The sequence below is a fragment of the Suricata suricatta genome, chromosome 3 (assembly GCF_006229205.1).
Source record: "Suricata suricatta isolate VVHF042 chromosome 3, meerkat_22Aug2017_6uvM2_HiC, whole genome shotgun sequence".
Taxonomy (NCBI): domain Eukaryota; kingdom Metazoa; phylum Chordata; class Mammalia; order Carnivora; family Herpestidae; genus Suricata; species Suricata suricatta.
Genome location: NC_043702.1, coordinates 69,741,801 through 69,755,927, shown reverse-complemented (window position 1 = coordinate 69,755,927; position 14,127 = coordinate 69,741,801). Strand labels below are relative to the sequence as shown.

The following is a 14,127-nucleotide window of genomic DNA, read 5'->3' as shown; positions in this document are numbered from 1 at the left end:
GCCTGCTCTAGTCAGTGTGTGATGGTGCCTGATGGTGTTGGTCAGGTGTGTGGCCTTGGCCTTGGGATGGGGGTGGAGGGTCATGTGTTTTGCTCATAAGCTCTTAACTCTGCTTAATACTGACCAGGGGAGGCAGGGCACGAAGGAGACCCCAGGCCAGCAGCAGCATGAGTAGGGGTCTTCCTTTCAAAAGCCTGGAAATGGTGACCTAGAATTCAATCACAGATTTTAGCAAAGCACTAGATTGGTTTGCAAGATTTTAGAAGATTTTTTCCCTCTCTTCTGCCTATCCCATTTTATTTCGTTTCTTTTTTTTTTTTTTAACAAGAAAATAAATTCTATGGGTCTTAGAAGCCACATACTTGAGCACATGGCTGCAGGAGCTGGACAGCCCAGAATCCTCATTTCTCCACCTGCCAGCTAGATCCTAGGGACACTGTCCAGTCTGTGTGCCTCTGGCTTCTCGTCTGTCAGATGCCTGTGACAAGTCTCTACCTACCATAGGGCTGTTTTGTGAGCATTAAATAAATGTAACTGTATTATTAAACAAGTTACTCTCGGACTATTCATGTTGAGAAATTAAATGAGAACAGTGCTAAGCTCATAGTAAACTCTGTTTAGGTTCATCATAAGCATTTCTTTGGGAGCTACGGGATGTGCTTTTGAATAACAGTAGAAATAAATCACTGGTATTTGTCTTTGTAGTTAATTAGGATATTTAAGTTTCAACACAAAGATGTTAATTAGATTTATAGAATCTATGGGAGCCTTTTAATTTTTCCCTCAAAAATACAATATTTGGGACAAATGGACTTCACAGCTCATGGAAGAAGGGGTAAGTTGGAAGTAAGCCCTCCCAGTGGGTGCATTAGTGCACATCTCCATGCCTTCATTTCTACATGTAAATTGTGGCTTAGCTTTGTATGAGGCTAGCAGGCCCCTCCCATCACCACTGAACACTCTGTAGGAGGAGGCTGGGTGTCATACAGGTGTCTCCTGCACAGCTTGTGGGTGAGGGTGCAGAGCGTCACTGTAATTTGCAAGTGAGGTGAGTTTGGGCCCCAAGCTCCTCTTCCAGTCCAGTATTCCTGAGGTTAGACACGGAATGGCCCATTGCTGCTGCTTGGCCCTGTAGAGGTAAGCAGCCCTTAGACACTAACTTTGTTAGCCTTCCTGGCTTTGAGACCCGACTTTACACGCTGACATGTCCTAGGTCCCTTGACTGTGCACGGCCTCCTTCCCCAGTTAGTTGGCCTTCAGAGTCCCTTCCTGCCCCTTCTTGGTCATAGCTAGATATTCCAGATCCCTGCCTTTTGCTGGCTCCCCTGTTCCAATGACTAAAAAACTGCTTTATTCTCCCCAAATCCTAGCTTGCCATAGCAGATTTAGAGTGTTCTACTCATAACCAACTTCGGGAAGCATAGAGCTTTAGCTGAAGCTGTGTCCCCACACATGTTTCCCAGAAACTTGGAGCTCTAAGTCCTTTGCTTGAGAGAGAAGAATTGAGGGTGCCCTGTGTTTGCTGGATCTAGAAGCTCCCCTTGACCTTAGGGCCCATTCACTACAAGAAAGTAATTCAAATGGATATTTGGTGCTCTAGAGAAGGTCGAATTGGAATGTGGAATGTGCCCCCCACCCTCAGCATCTGCAGTGATACAGGGTTTGCGCACTTCATTTGGGATGTGGTACTAAACCGTGACCTTCTCTTGCCATCCAGGTGGACCACTTGGATAAGAAAGGCCAGTGCGCACTGGTGCACAGCGCACTGAGGGGCCACGGTGACATTCTCCGGTACCTGCTGACCTGTGAGTGGTCGGCAGGCCCTCCCCAGCCAGGCGCACTGAGGAAGAGCCAAGCCTTGCAGCAGGCACTGACTGCAGCCGCCAGCATGGGCCACAGCTCGGTGAGTCGGTGCTGCCAGGACACTCCTGGGAAACTGGAAGTTATAGCCCAATGGGTTGGGTGTTTTTTCTTTAAAAAAAAATTATGTTTGTTTTTGAGAGAGAGAGAGCATGAGCAGGGGAGGGGCAGAGAGAGAGGAATACACAGAATCTGAAGTATGCTCCAAGCTCTGAGCTGTCATCACAGAGCCCAACACAGGACTCGAACTTGTGAACCCCAAGATCATGACCTGAGGCAAAGTCGGATGCTTAACCAACAGAGCCATCCAGGTGCCCCTAAGGTGGTTTTTCTAGTTACCTTTGTTGCTAGCCTTAGTGATGCACTTAAACAATGAAAGAAAATGAGGATTTCAAGAAATGGCAGTTGGTTTGACCATGTGTCTAGGTCTACTGTTGACATCCTGCCCTTCGTGTGAGAGAACCTGGTATCCACAGTCTTGGTGCGCACGCACGCTCCTGCAGCTGGCGGGGGAGGTGCGGGGTTGGGGGGAGTGGTGGCTATCTCTTGGAAGTATCCCACTTTTTCCTCTGTTCCACATTTAGCCTCCAGCCTGACTGTCTTGCACTTTTTTCTCTTTGATTCATTCTTTTGTCCTTGTGATCTTTTAAAAATAATCATGTGGAATACTAATTCTAAAATTGTTCTGGAGTATTTGAAGGATTTTTAAAAATAGGACTTCAAAGTTCTGGTAGTGTGTAAGAATGCTTGTCATTCACAGTTCCTACACTGAAGGAAAGTTTCTTGCGGTAGCTAAATAGAGCACTTATTTTTGGTAGATGTCAGTATTTCTCAGTTTGAGGATTTGTTTTAAGTTTCTTTTTTTTAAGTTTATTTATTTTGAGAGTGAGTGAGTGAGGGAGGGGCACAGAGAGAGGGAGAGAAAGAATCCCAAGCAGTGCTGGTAGTGCAAAGCCCCCATACCAGGTTCTGTCTCATGAACCTGGATTTTCTGATCTGAGCTGACATCTAGAAACAGAAGCTTTACCCAACTGAGCCATCCAGGCACCTCCTCAATTTGAAGATTTAATTGTAATCTCCTGACCCATGTGTCTGGGGACTTAATAATATTTTTACCCGTTCTCTTCCACCTGTTTCTCACTCTGTATTATCTTTAAGCAATTAGAGTTGCCAATATTTGGTTAAATTTGAACCCACAGTGATTTATAGTGAATTTGGGTTCAAAGCCAGCTGGCTGGCTGACTTTTTGGCATATAAAACATAAAGGCAGACACACTGACATGTATGCACACACCTATGTGCACACATGTGCATGTACGCATACATACTGAAAGTTGGCTAATTTTTGGCATTTAAAGCATTAAAAGTGCACAAATACAATATTTAAGCCAATACAATATATTGCAACAAGTTAAGTGCAGAAACAGAAGAGAATGCAGCTGTTTTCTCTTAAGACAGACATAAAAGAGATTTACAAAAATGGGAAACAATGCCATCCAACCTCTCTATATGTTTTAGTTTTGGAAAAAATAGTAATTTCATTTTAAAAAATACATATTTCATCACAGTATATTAAATGTTACTATGTAATGGGTTTATTATTGTTCCTTTAAAAAAGAACTATGAATGTTTTTTAACTCCTCATATACAGAGAGCGTGTTAAATACACAGATCAGCAAATGGAAGTGTTTTTCCTTTTTTAAAGTGCTCCCTAAATCTGTGTGGGAACGCAGAGTGTGAAAAATCATCACAGGTCGGACAGTGAATGCCACTTACACATGTGACCTTTTCTCAACTCCTGTTAACTTGACCTGTTTCGAAGCTGGCGGGAGGAATGCTGTGCCAGAGCGGCCTCAGCCGGCCCGGGACTCTCCTGGAACCGGGCGGGGCTCGCCCGCCGGTGGACTTGCAGGCTGTGTGCGTCTGCTACTGCTGTTGTAACAAGCTGTTACCAACTCCAGTGGCTTCAAACAACACTCACCTATTTTCTTACAGTTCTGGAGGTCAGAAGGCTAAAATTAAGGTGTCCAGAAGCCAGGATTCCTTCTGGAGGCTCTATAGGAGAATGTTTTCTTGCATTTTTAGAGCTTCTAGAAGCCCCTTCCTCTGTGTTCAAAGTGTGTCACTTTAACCGAAGCTTATGTCATCCCATCTTTGTCTTCCTGTGACCTTGGTTCCTCTTGTCTCTCGTTTGAGGACAGCTGGGATTACGTCAGGTGTATTTGAGATGTACACCTGGCTAATTCAGGATAATCATCTCATTTCAAGGTTCATGATCTCACCTGCAGATTCCCTCTTGTCCTATAAGGTAACAGTCACAGGTTTTCGGGATAAGGATGCAGACATATTTGGGGCCATTATGCCGTCTACACAAAGGGTGCAGATTGGGAGACTGGAAAATGGCTTCATCATGCTCTCCTGCTGCTGCCGTTGCTCAGGGTGGACGCTGGCCTGGGGCTCCCCTAGTGTCCTGTCCCGACGAGCGTGCACTGCTGCCTCCATACTCGTGATCCCAAGCTCTTTTTGATGGGGAAGAAGGGAAAAGAACTAGGGGAAAGAAGAATAAAGCTGTCAATAGAAAAATCATTTGGGCAATGCTATTTATTTTATTTCATTGAAAAGGTGTATATTGCTTTGTTTTGCATCTCTGTGAGAAAACGGATTTACCATCTTCTGGCAATTTATGCAGAAACTGTACTTGGTATGATCTCCTGTGTCCTTCGTTGATTAGGCTGGCATATTCGGGTCATGTTGGAATTCATTAGAATTCTGAGTACCTAGCAATCCTGAACAATGTTGCAGAAATTCACTGAGGGTTTTTTTTTTATTCTTCTCAAAGTGAAAATGTGAATAGCATATGAATTATGCTTGAAAACAGTTTTCATTATATTTTGTCTCCTTGTGCAGCATGAGATAATCATGGTTGAAAAACAACACACTCTCTCCTTTGATACATGGGATATAATAGCGCATATGGCTGTGAGAACTCATGAAATCACCTTGCCACTTCTGACAGGTGGTGCAGTGCTTGCTGGGACTGGAGAAGGAACATGAGGTAGACGTCAATGGCACCGACACTCTGTGGGGAGAAACAGGTAATTATGGTTCCACTGCTTGTAGTCTGGGCCAGCTTTCTTGATGCTTTAGCCCCGATTTTGGCCTAAATCGTCTTAATAATTACTTGAGATTCATGTTAGTCCTTATTTTATCACAAGGCGTTTGAAGTTTAGAACTTTTAAAACTTACCAAATAAGTAGTAAAACTTTTCTTGAAGCAAATAAAATCAGAGTAGTTTTGAATTTGACTAGCAGTTCCTGCGCCTCTGATGAATCTCGAATAGAAATACCTAAATAAGATGGTAATTTCTGCCTTGTGGAGTCTTCTGTATCCTCTCCGACCGGTCTTCCTGTGAACAATGCAGTCTGAGCAGGACAGGAGCCCCATGCAGATGAATCAAAGGTACTCAGCACAGAAGGCTGTAGCCTGCCTTGTAGAATGCGAGAAGGACGCCAGCCTCGTGGGGCCTCCCTCAAATCTGAATGCAAGCTGCCAGACCCTTTTTTGCTGGCTTAGGGTATTTAACTGAAGTGTGGGAGGGGAGCCCATAATGAAAATCTCAGTTGGTTACGTGTCAGATTAACACAGATAATGCTGCTTTGACATTTTCCATTTGACCGAATTGGTATTCAAAATATAAGACTTTAAGTCATGAGTTGTTTAATAGATGTAACCAATGGTGGTAAATGCATTTCCAGGGTGTGTGTGTGTGTGTGTGTGTGTGTGTGTGTGTGTGTGTGTGTGGAGAGGAGAGTATACAGGCATATCTCAGAGATACTGCAGGTTTGGCTCCAGACCACCACAATAAAGCAAATATCACAATTAAGTGGGTCAAATGATTATTTTGGTTTCCTAGTCCATAAAATGTTATGTTCACACTATACTGTAAACTACTAAGTGTATAATAACATTATGTCTTTTAAAAAGGTACAGACCTTAATTTAAAAATATTTTTTGAGGGGCACCTGGGTGGCTCAGTCGGTTAAGCATCCAACTTTGGCTCAGGTCATGATCTCATGGTTCATGGGCTTGAGCCCTGCATCGAGCTTTGTGCTAACAGCTCAGAGCCTAGAGCTTGTTTCGGATTCTGTGTCTCCCTTTCTCTCTGACCCTTCCCCACTCACACTGTCTCTCTCTCTCTCAAAAATAAACATTAAAAAAATTTTTTTAATCATTTTTGCAAAATAATTGTCATCTAAGGTTTTAAGGAGTCATAATCATTGATCCCAGGTCACCGTAACAAATATAAGCATTAAAAAGTTGAAATTTTGCAAAAATTACCAAAACGTGACACAGAGACACGAACTAAGCAACTGCTATTGGAAAACAAACCTTTCTCACCTCAAGGTTGCCACAAACTTTCAATCTGTAAAAAAAAAAAAAACACAGTATCTGAGAAGTACAATAAAATGAGTACAATAAAACAAGGATGGCTGTGTATGACTTCTGTTTCTGCCTGCGCAGAAGTATTTCCAAATGCTTCTCAATTATTCCAGCAAGCCAAATGGTAGTGTGTCAAGTTGACCAGGTAACTCATACTTGGGAAACACTTGTTTCCCAGCAGGAAGTGCAGGCCTGCAGTTCAGAGCCTCCTGGTGCCCTCTCTCTGGGGCTGCTGCCTTGTGCATGGTTTGTGAAGCTACTTTGTGGTACCTTGGGAAGAGGCGGCGTGCACCCTGGTTCCAGGGAGAGGTCAGGACCCCAAATGGGATATGATTATGCGTGGGCTCAACATGATAGATTTAAATAGTGCCCTTGACTCCACAGAGTCTTTCTTCCACCCATTTAAATAGCACAGGTTGCTCTGTAATTTGGTTAAAGTGTCCATCCACTTCCAGATTGTGTTGTAGGTAGCAGTGTAGCACAGACCAGGTCAGTGCATGATCTTGCTTTGTGCTGAGCCAGAAGGTCTGAATCCCTGCCCTTCACTTGTCTAGGTAAGCAACTTTGGACAAATTGCTTTGCCTCCTTGTCAGATGACGTAAACAGTACCCGCTTTCTAGGATCATGGCAAAGATAAGGCAGTCTTGCCCAAATGAATGTACCCAATGACAAGACACCCCCCTACCCTGTCATGATTCACTTGCATCTAGAAATGGATGAACCTGGGACTCTTTTTTCCTAACAAGACTCCCAGGGTGTTTGAGGTGACATGGCTTCAGGGCAAGGCGAGAACCGCTGTGGAGGGTTGTCTGAAGGGCCGGACTCACGGGATGGGACACACGAGAGGTGCTCATGATGACGATGGCGTTTCGTGCTAGTAGTAGTGGTGGCACGTGCTGAGATCAAACAGGAATCTGTGCTCTTTAATGTTGACTTTTTCTTTTCCTTCTGCATGAAAACTCCTGAGAAGGGCTGCATTTGAGGGTGCAATGTGAGCGTTGTTTTGTCTCTGATGACTAGTGCTGAATTTCAGTATTCTCCCCACTCTGCTCTCCCCCATGGGACTCTGAAGGGAGACCCCTAAGAGAAACTACATCTCTCCCATTAGTCTTGATGAAAACTTGAGTAATAGTTCAGCAGTGTCTTCCAAAGCTTCATGCACAGCCTTCAGCCACTCTGCAGCCTAAAAAATGGCTCACACCCTTCCTTGGGCACTAGGGGAAATTTTATCAGCCAAAAGTTTGGGAGATTTTTAAACAATAAATTTAAATCAAAGAAAAAGCTAAGCACTGTTTCTCAGGCTCAAGGGGACCCTGTGACTGTGTGTAGACTGTGTGTCAATAAAGTCAATCTTGCCTTCACTCCATTTTTCACCTTGGTATCTTTCTCCTGTGTTCCTTCAAAAATGACCATTAATGTCTGTTACCCCAGATCCTCCCAATTCCAGGTCTGTGCTTGTCAAAATGATACTTTGGAATCTCGCAGAGGATGTTTTAGGTGAGGGCGTATCTGCGCGTGTGGGCGTGGCACAAACGTGGCTGCACTGTCCAGATGGAGTGGTCTGTGTTTGGGGTTTGGTCACGAAGGGTCCACAGTACCTGACCCCGAATGCCTTCTGCAACAGAAGGCCCTGATGTCGACAGCATGTGTGTGGGTCCGCTCCTGTTCCTTGTTCTTACCCAGCAGCAGACTGGCAGATCCCCAGTCTTGTGGACGGCCCCACTGTGTGCACTGTTTCTCTTTGCTGGGGAAACCTTGGGAGGAAGGGCAGTTGTTTTGCTTCCTGGTTTTGTTTGATCCTCATTCCTGAGTGTGGTGGTCAGTGGTGCTTTGTGTCTAAAGCACTCCAGCGTGGAGCTTGTCTGCCTCCAGCCACAGCTCAGGGAGGGGGTAGAGGGGTAGGATCCTGTGAGTGAGCCTGTCAGGGATGTGGAAGATGACAGAAACCCTGGAAGCTTTGTGTGAATAAAGCGGTTCGGTATTTCTCTTTGAACCTTGTAGAACCGTATACAGGTCTGCTGAGTATACATTTAGCTATGAACAGCTTGGCTTTAAAGTACCAGCTGATGGGGTAACTAGGGAGGGTCTCCTTGATCTGTTTTTGGCTCCCCTCCCTGCTCTATTTCTGTACAGTGACACCCCCCTGTTTGCAGATGGCAGCTACCTGTCCTTCTCTCTCAGCCAATTCCAGAAGGCGGGGGCAGGGGGACCTAAATCTGTGCACAAAACCCTTCCCGGCTTTTCTGCCAGGAGAGACCCTTGTACTCTCTGTGTATCTCCTTTATACTGCAGAAGTGTCATTTTTATTCCTGTTGCTGATTAGAAGTCACATGCCATCGATGAGAGGTGATGACAGCTGACAGCCATAGAGGAGGGAACACAGGCATCAGCAGGCCCATGAAGGTGCCTGGTCACTCAGGCCAGTCCCTGTGGATGATGGGAGTAGGGACAGACCTGTGCCTTCTCTACCCTGAGCCATCTCCCTGCGGATGACCTGGAGTCATCACATATCACAGAAGGGGCCAGTTCCTATTTTAGGATTATTATTATTTTTTTAATCTTTATTTTTGAGAGGGAAGGGACAGAGAGACAGAGACAGAGGATCCAAAGCTGTCTCTGCACTAACAGCCTAGTGTGGGGCTTGAACCCACAAATTGTGAGGTCATGACCTGAGCCAAAGTCTGACACTTAATGGAACAAGACACCCAGGTGCCCCTGGTTCCTATCTTGGGTTTAAAGAGATAAGAAAGTATAAAGATTTTAAAGATGCTCATCTAAATGGGAACAGTATTTAATTTGGGGGGTGGTTATTTCAGTAAACCCACAGCTTTTAGAAAACTGAAAGGATCTCTCTATTGGTTTTAGAGAACAGAGAGCTTAACTTATGTAGGTCTCCCTTTGCAGCACCTGGGGCCATTTGCTATTCCTGTCTGGTTTCTGTTGAGAGTCCAGCCCTTGGAAAACCTGCTGTATAGTCTGGTAGCTTGTTAGCACCTTCCCTCCGGTGGAAGAAGTGGTGGGAGGGACTCCTCAGAAAGCCCTGAGCCACCGAGGAGGGGGCTGCTGACACGTGCCACCACATGCACCCACTCTGCCCTCCAGGCTGCCGAGCCTCTTTGCTCCCTGACATTCCCAGGCGTGGCCAGACCCTCTCAGGCCCCTGTTTCCGGGGCAGCCTGGAACATGACAAGAACCCATCAGATGCTTGTGTTATCTCTGTTTCAGGCATTCCTCAGCCATGACAAGTAGTCGCTCCCACGAAGTCCCGACCTGAGTTACTGTTTCCATATCCATGTTTGTTGTGGATTAGCCCAAACTGAAATGATCAGAGATGCCTCACTGGTGACCTCATGCTGTTGCAAATTGTCAGAGGAACTGTGTTTCCACGCTGCAGGCAACTCTCAAGTCTGTGAGCCTTCTGTTTGTGTTTCTGGTCGGAACTTCTTGTTCTTTATAGGGAAATAGAGGCCCTTCTATTGTAGTAGCATTTGCCATTTTACGTGCAGGTGTGCCTATCTTGTAAGCAGGGCGTTTCCTACCCCTGGTTCCTTTGGGTCACTTTATAGTTAACCATTAATAAATTTGATTATTGATATTGTTGATTGGATCAAAGGTGGTTTTCCCCAAATGGTGGACTTTAGGAGAGCAGAAAGTTTCCTGTCTCTTGTGTGTACCTGTGTGAACAGCAACTATTTAATCTAGTATTGTCTAACTGAACTTTCTGTGGTGTTGAAAATGTACTCTGTGCCCTGCAGCCTGGTAGCTACTAGCCGCTGGCCTGTTGGATGCTTGTCACGTGGGTGTTGACTGAGTGAACAAGTGGGCTTAAAGAAGACAAAACTAGGGGCACCTGGGTGGGTTGTCATTTACAGAGTCCGACCTTGGCTCAGGTCATGATCTCATAGTTTATGGATTCAAGCCCCTTGTTGGGCTCTGTGCTGACCGCTCAGAACCTGGAGCCTGCTTCGGATTTTCTCTCTCTCTCTCTCTCAAAAAAGAAACATTAAAATAATACAGTTTTCAGGGCAGGTGACATTAACTTTGCAGATAATTTGGGGTAAATTTTGTTGTTGGAGTGGGGAGGGTTAGGAGCCTGGTTGCTCACGAGGCCCCGATCTGCTGGTTTCCTTGTGTCTGTCATAGCACAGATCATATCCTGCTGGATTCCAGGCTGGCTTATGGCTTAGGAACTTGTCTGAGTCGCTGGTGCTGCAGGTGTGCTGTGGATATAGTTGGGTGCTGGATTGCATCTTTGGGAACACACTTGTTAACAACCAGACATGGTGTAGGCATGGCTGATAGCACAGAGTGGCCCGTGCCAGCCCATCCTTAATGTCCCTGTCCCCGCACCACCAGCTCGACTGCTCACCCTGGTTGTGCTGTGTCCTCACACACTATTCCCTCAGAAATCCTTCTGACAACTCTCCAGCTGGTGTGTCAGCAGCCCTGGGGCCCTGGGCTGCATGCCCAGATAGGACGCTGTTGTGCCCATGGGCTCACTAGTCCCAGAGCTCCCCTCCCTGACTTCTGCAAGGGGGTGCTCTTTCGGGGGGAGTTAGATGTCTGGCTGAAATATCTCCTCTAAGGTTTCTTTTATGTTGTTCGTGCTATTGCAGTTGGCAACATACTTTAGTTGGTAAGTACTTTCTAAAGAAGTTTAGGAATTGTAAGTACCATGGTTTTTTTTTTAAATATAGTTTATTACCAAGTTGGTTTCCACATAACACTCAGTGCTCTTCCCCACAAGTGCCCCTCTCCATGACCATCCCCCCACTTCTGCTTCCCTCCTCCCTCTTCAGCCCTCAGTTTGTGCTCAGCATTCAAAAGTCTCTCATGATCTGCCTCACTCCCTCTCCCCAACTCTTTTCCCCACTTTCCCATTTTCATGGTGTCCTATTAGGTTTCTCCTGTTAGACCTATGAGTGACAACATATGGTATCTGTCCTTCTCTGCCTGACTTATTTCGCTTAGCGTGACTCCCTCTAGTCCATCCATTTTGCTACAAATGGCCAGATTTCATTCTTTCTCATTGCCAAGTACCATGGTTTTTTTTAACATCAAATTTATTTAAAACACCTTATTTGCCTAAGAAGAGCGAAATCTTACTTCACTGTAAATTGCGTAGATTATTCAGCTCCATGGCCCTCTCTTTTCCTAGCAGATTGGGAACAGTTTAATTCAGCATGTGCAGTAATCAAAGTTCACTATTCTCTTAATTCTGGACAGAATTCTGGGTAGGACCTGGCTGCCTCTGGACCCTGAATCGAGGCCTGGCCCTGTCAGCTGGGGTGCAGCATTTCCAGGCCAGTCTTGGGGGAGGGTGGTACTTCGCACTTGTCTCCTTACTGGACCGTGCAGCTGGGGTAATGAGTCGTACTGCATCCTTGATATTTTCAAAGTTGCCCTCTTGTCTTCATGGAACTGCTTTAATTTCCCACTCTGTGGCTCTGCCCGCCCTCCTTGAGGTGGGGTGTCCTTCAGTTCTGAATTGCAGTTGGACCCAGGCCATGGATGGCTGAGTCTGTCACACTCAAGGCTGCTGCAGAATATGGTGCACCAACTCCAGGGAACAGGAGGACTTATTGTTGGTTTAAAAATGACCCTTTAAAAAATTTTTTTTAGTGTTTTTTAGAGAGAGGAGGCTATCACAATGGTAACAATTTAAAGTAAATTTAATACTTACTGGATTGAGTTTGCCATTTCAACTACATTCTCAGATGTATGGGCATCTCAGAGCAGATTTTCAGATGAGAGACTGGAAGGAAAAGCATTTGTCCATTGCTTGTTGCGGCACGTGGAGAACTTGGATTAAGGAATTTGCTAAACGTATCCTGCCGAGAAAAGCTAAGCGACTTACTGTTGTATACTTAGGATATTCCATTTTTGAAGGTCCTCTGCATCTCACCAGTGTTGTTGTTGGAAAATCCTTGCCAAGGCATCCCTTCTATTGGTGTTTAAGAAAGTACCTAAGATGAATGGAAATCTTAGGTTCTGTCAATCCAAACAAAAGTGGAAGTTCTTGATTGTCTTTGGACTCAAAACATGACAGAGGGGTAACTCAGAACCCCAGAGGATGAGGGTGTTAATCCAGGATCCTGGAGGATATGGGAGAGAGGGTAGCTCAGGACACTGAAAGGATAGGGCAGGGGTGGGGTAACCTAGGACCCTGTAAGGGGAAGGACAAAGTAGGGGAATGTAGGACACTGGAGGAGGGGCTAACCCAGGCTCTGGAAGAAGAGAGGTGGGCATAAGGGTCACCCTAAAGTAGAGACAGATTTGGAGGTAAGAACTAAGGGGGCTGCACCTTGTTTGTCAGCACCTTGTCTTTTTACTGCTCTGGCAGACCCCTGGGGTTTCCCTCCCCCCCCACCCCCACCCCCTGCGCCCCCAGGAGGGTGTGGTATAGAGAGCCATTCCTTCTGCTGACAAGACCGCAGAGATCAGCTGACCTGTGTGTGCCTGCTCTGCAGGACGGGTGGGGTGGGGTGGGCAAGAAGTGGAGCAAGTTGAAAACCCACAGAGTGCATCTCCCTGCAAATGGACTGGTAGCCTGACCACTTAGCTATGGGAACTCTTCACCACTTCTGTCATGTTGCTTTTGCTGTGCATAGACTCCATCCTTCTTGTGAGTAATTCCTTACTGTTCATTAAAAGAAAGCAACAAATAACTTCAGCATTATAAACTTGTACTCATCTACATTTAAGTAGCTTAGAGCATCTTTACCTACAAACACTGTTGCTTGTTCTTTTAGTCACTCCTGGGAGAACTATACATGGTTCATCTGCACGTCCTCAGAAAAATCATAATTGTTTCTTTCAAATTCTTATTGAAGTGTTCAGATCCATCCTCCCTCCCTTCCTTCCTCCCTCCCTTCCTTCCTCCCTCCCTCTCTTCCTTCCAGGCTGAATGTGAACTTGCATAGAGTGGATCTGTGGAAATGCCCTCTTTAACCCTGACCCCTTGCATGGAGTCCTGCACATAACTGCCCTCCTCAGGGCATCCTCAGCCCTCCTTTAAGGAGAAAAGGAAGAACCACACATTATATATGCTTTAAATAATGTGCTGTGTAAGAGGGTCCATCAAAAACGTGAGCATTCTCAGCACACTTTAGAAGTGACAGCTGTTAATAGCTGTGTTCTGATATTTTTAGAACAAAGTCTGTATGAAATATGATTTATGTGTCCATGTTTTAGGAAATTGTTCTTAAATTGAATTTATGTTATTTATAGTACATATTATTTCTCAAAGGATTTGAAGAGGCTTATTTGAAATAATACATAAAAGAACAGGAAAAAAATAATGTCAGGAATAGGACACAAGAATTTGCACAGATATTCCTGTTACCATGTCCTGAATTTTCATTAGATTGAGCTGTTTTGGCCTTAGAATGCCATGTAACCAGAGTTGGAAGGGAACATAGTCATTGTAGATTATTCTTATTGACTGCAGGAGAAGGTTTAACAGTTCTTCAGGGGAAGAAAAGTATTTTCTGGTACTCTTGTTCTAAAACAACATTCATAGTCTGTTTTATTAGTTGTGTGTGTGTGTGTGTGTGTGTGTGTGTGTGTGTGTGTGTGTGTGTATGTATATATATATATATAAGAGAGAGTGTATGCACGTGTGCATAGTGTGGTGGGGGGCGGGCAAAGGGAGGGAGAAAGAGACAAAGAGAATCCCAAGCACCCTCTGTGTTCAGCACAGGGTCCAGTGCAGGCCTTGATTCTACAACCCTGGGATCATGACCTGAGCCCAAATCAAGAGTCAGATGCTTGACCAACTGAGGCACTAGTGCCCCTGGTGCCCCTAGTTGGATATTTTTAAGGGGG

The 14,127-nt window shown here is 45.3% G+C and overlaps 1 protein-coding gene across 6 annotated transcripts in view; it reads left to right on the top strand.

Annotated features, from left to right (window-relative positions):
• TANC1 (tetratricopeptide repeat, ankyrin repeat and coiled-coil containing 1) overlaps positions 1 to 14,127 on the top strand; it is a 238,930-nt gene that overhangs the window by 204,324 nt on the left and 20,479 nt on the right. For all 6 annotated transcript variants that reach the window (XM_029934532.1, XM_029934530.1, XM_029934527.1 and 3 more), the window contains 2 exons: positions 1,718 to 1,903; positions 4,877 to 4,955. In XM_029934532.1, coding sequence (XP_029790392.1) covers positions 1,718 to 1,903; positions 4,877 to 4,955 — 265 coding nt within the window. The remainder of the gene's footprint in view (positions 1 to 1,717; positions 1,904 to 4,876; positions 4,956 to 14,127) is intronic.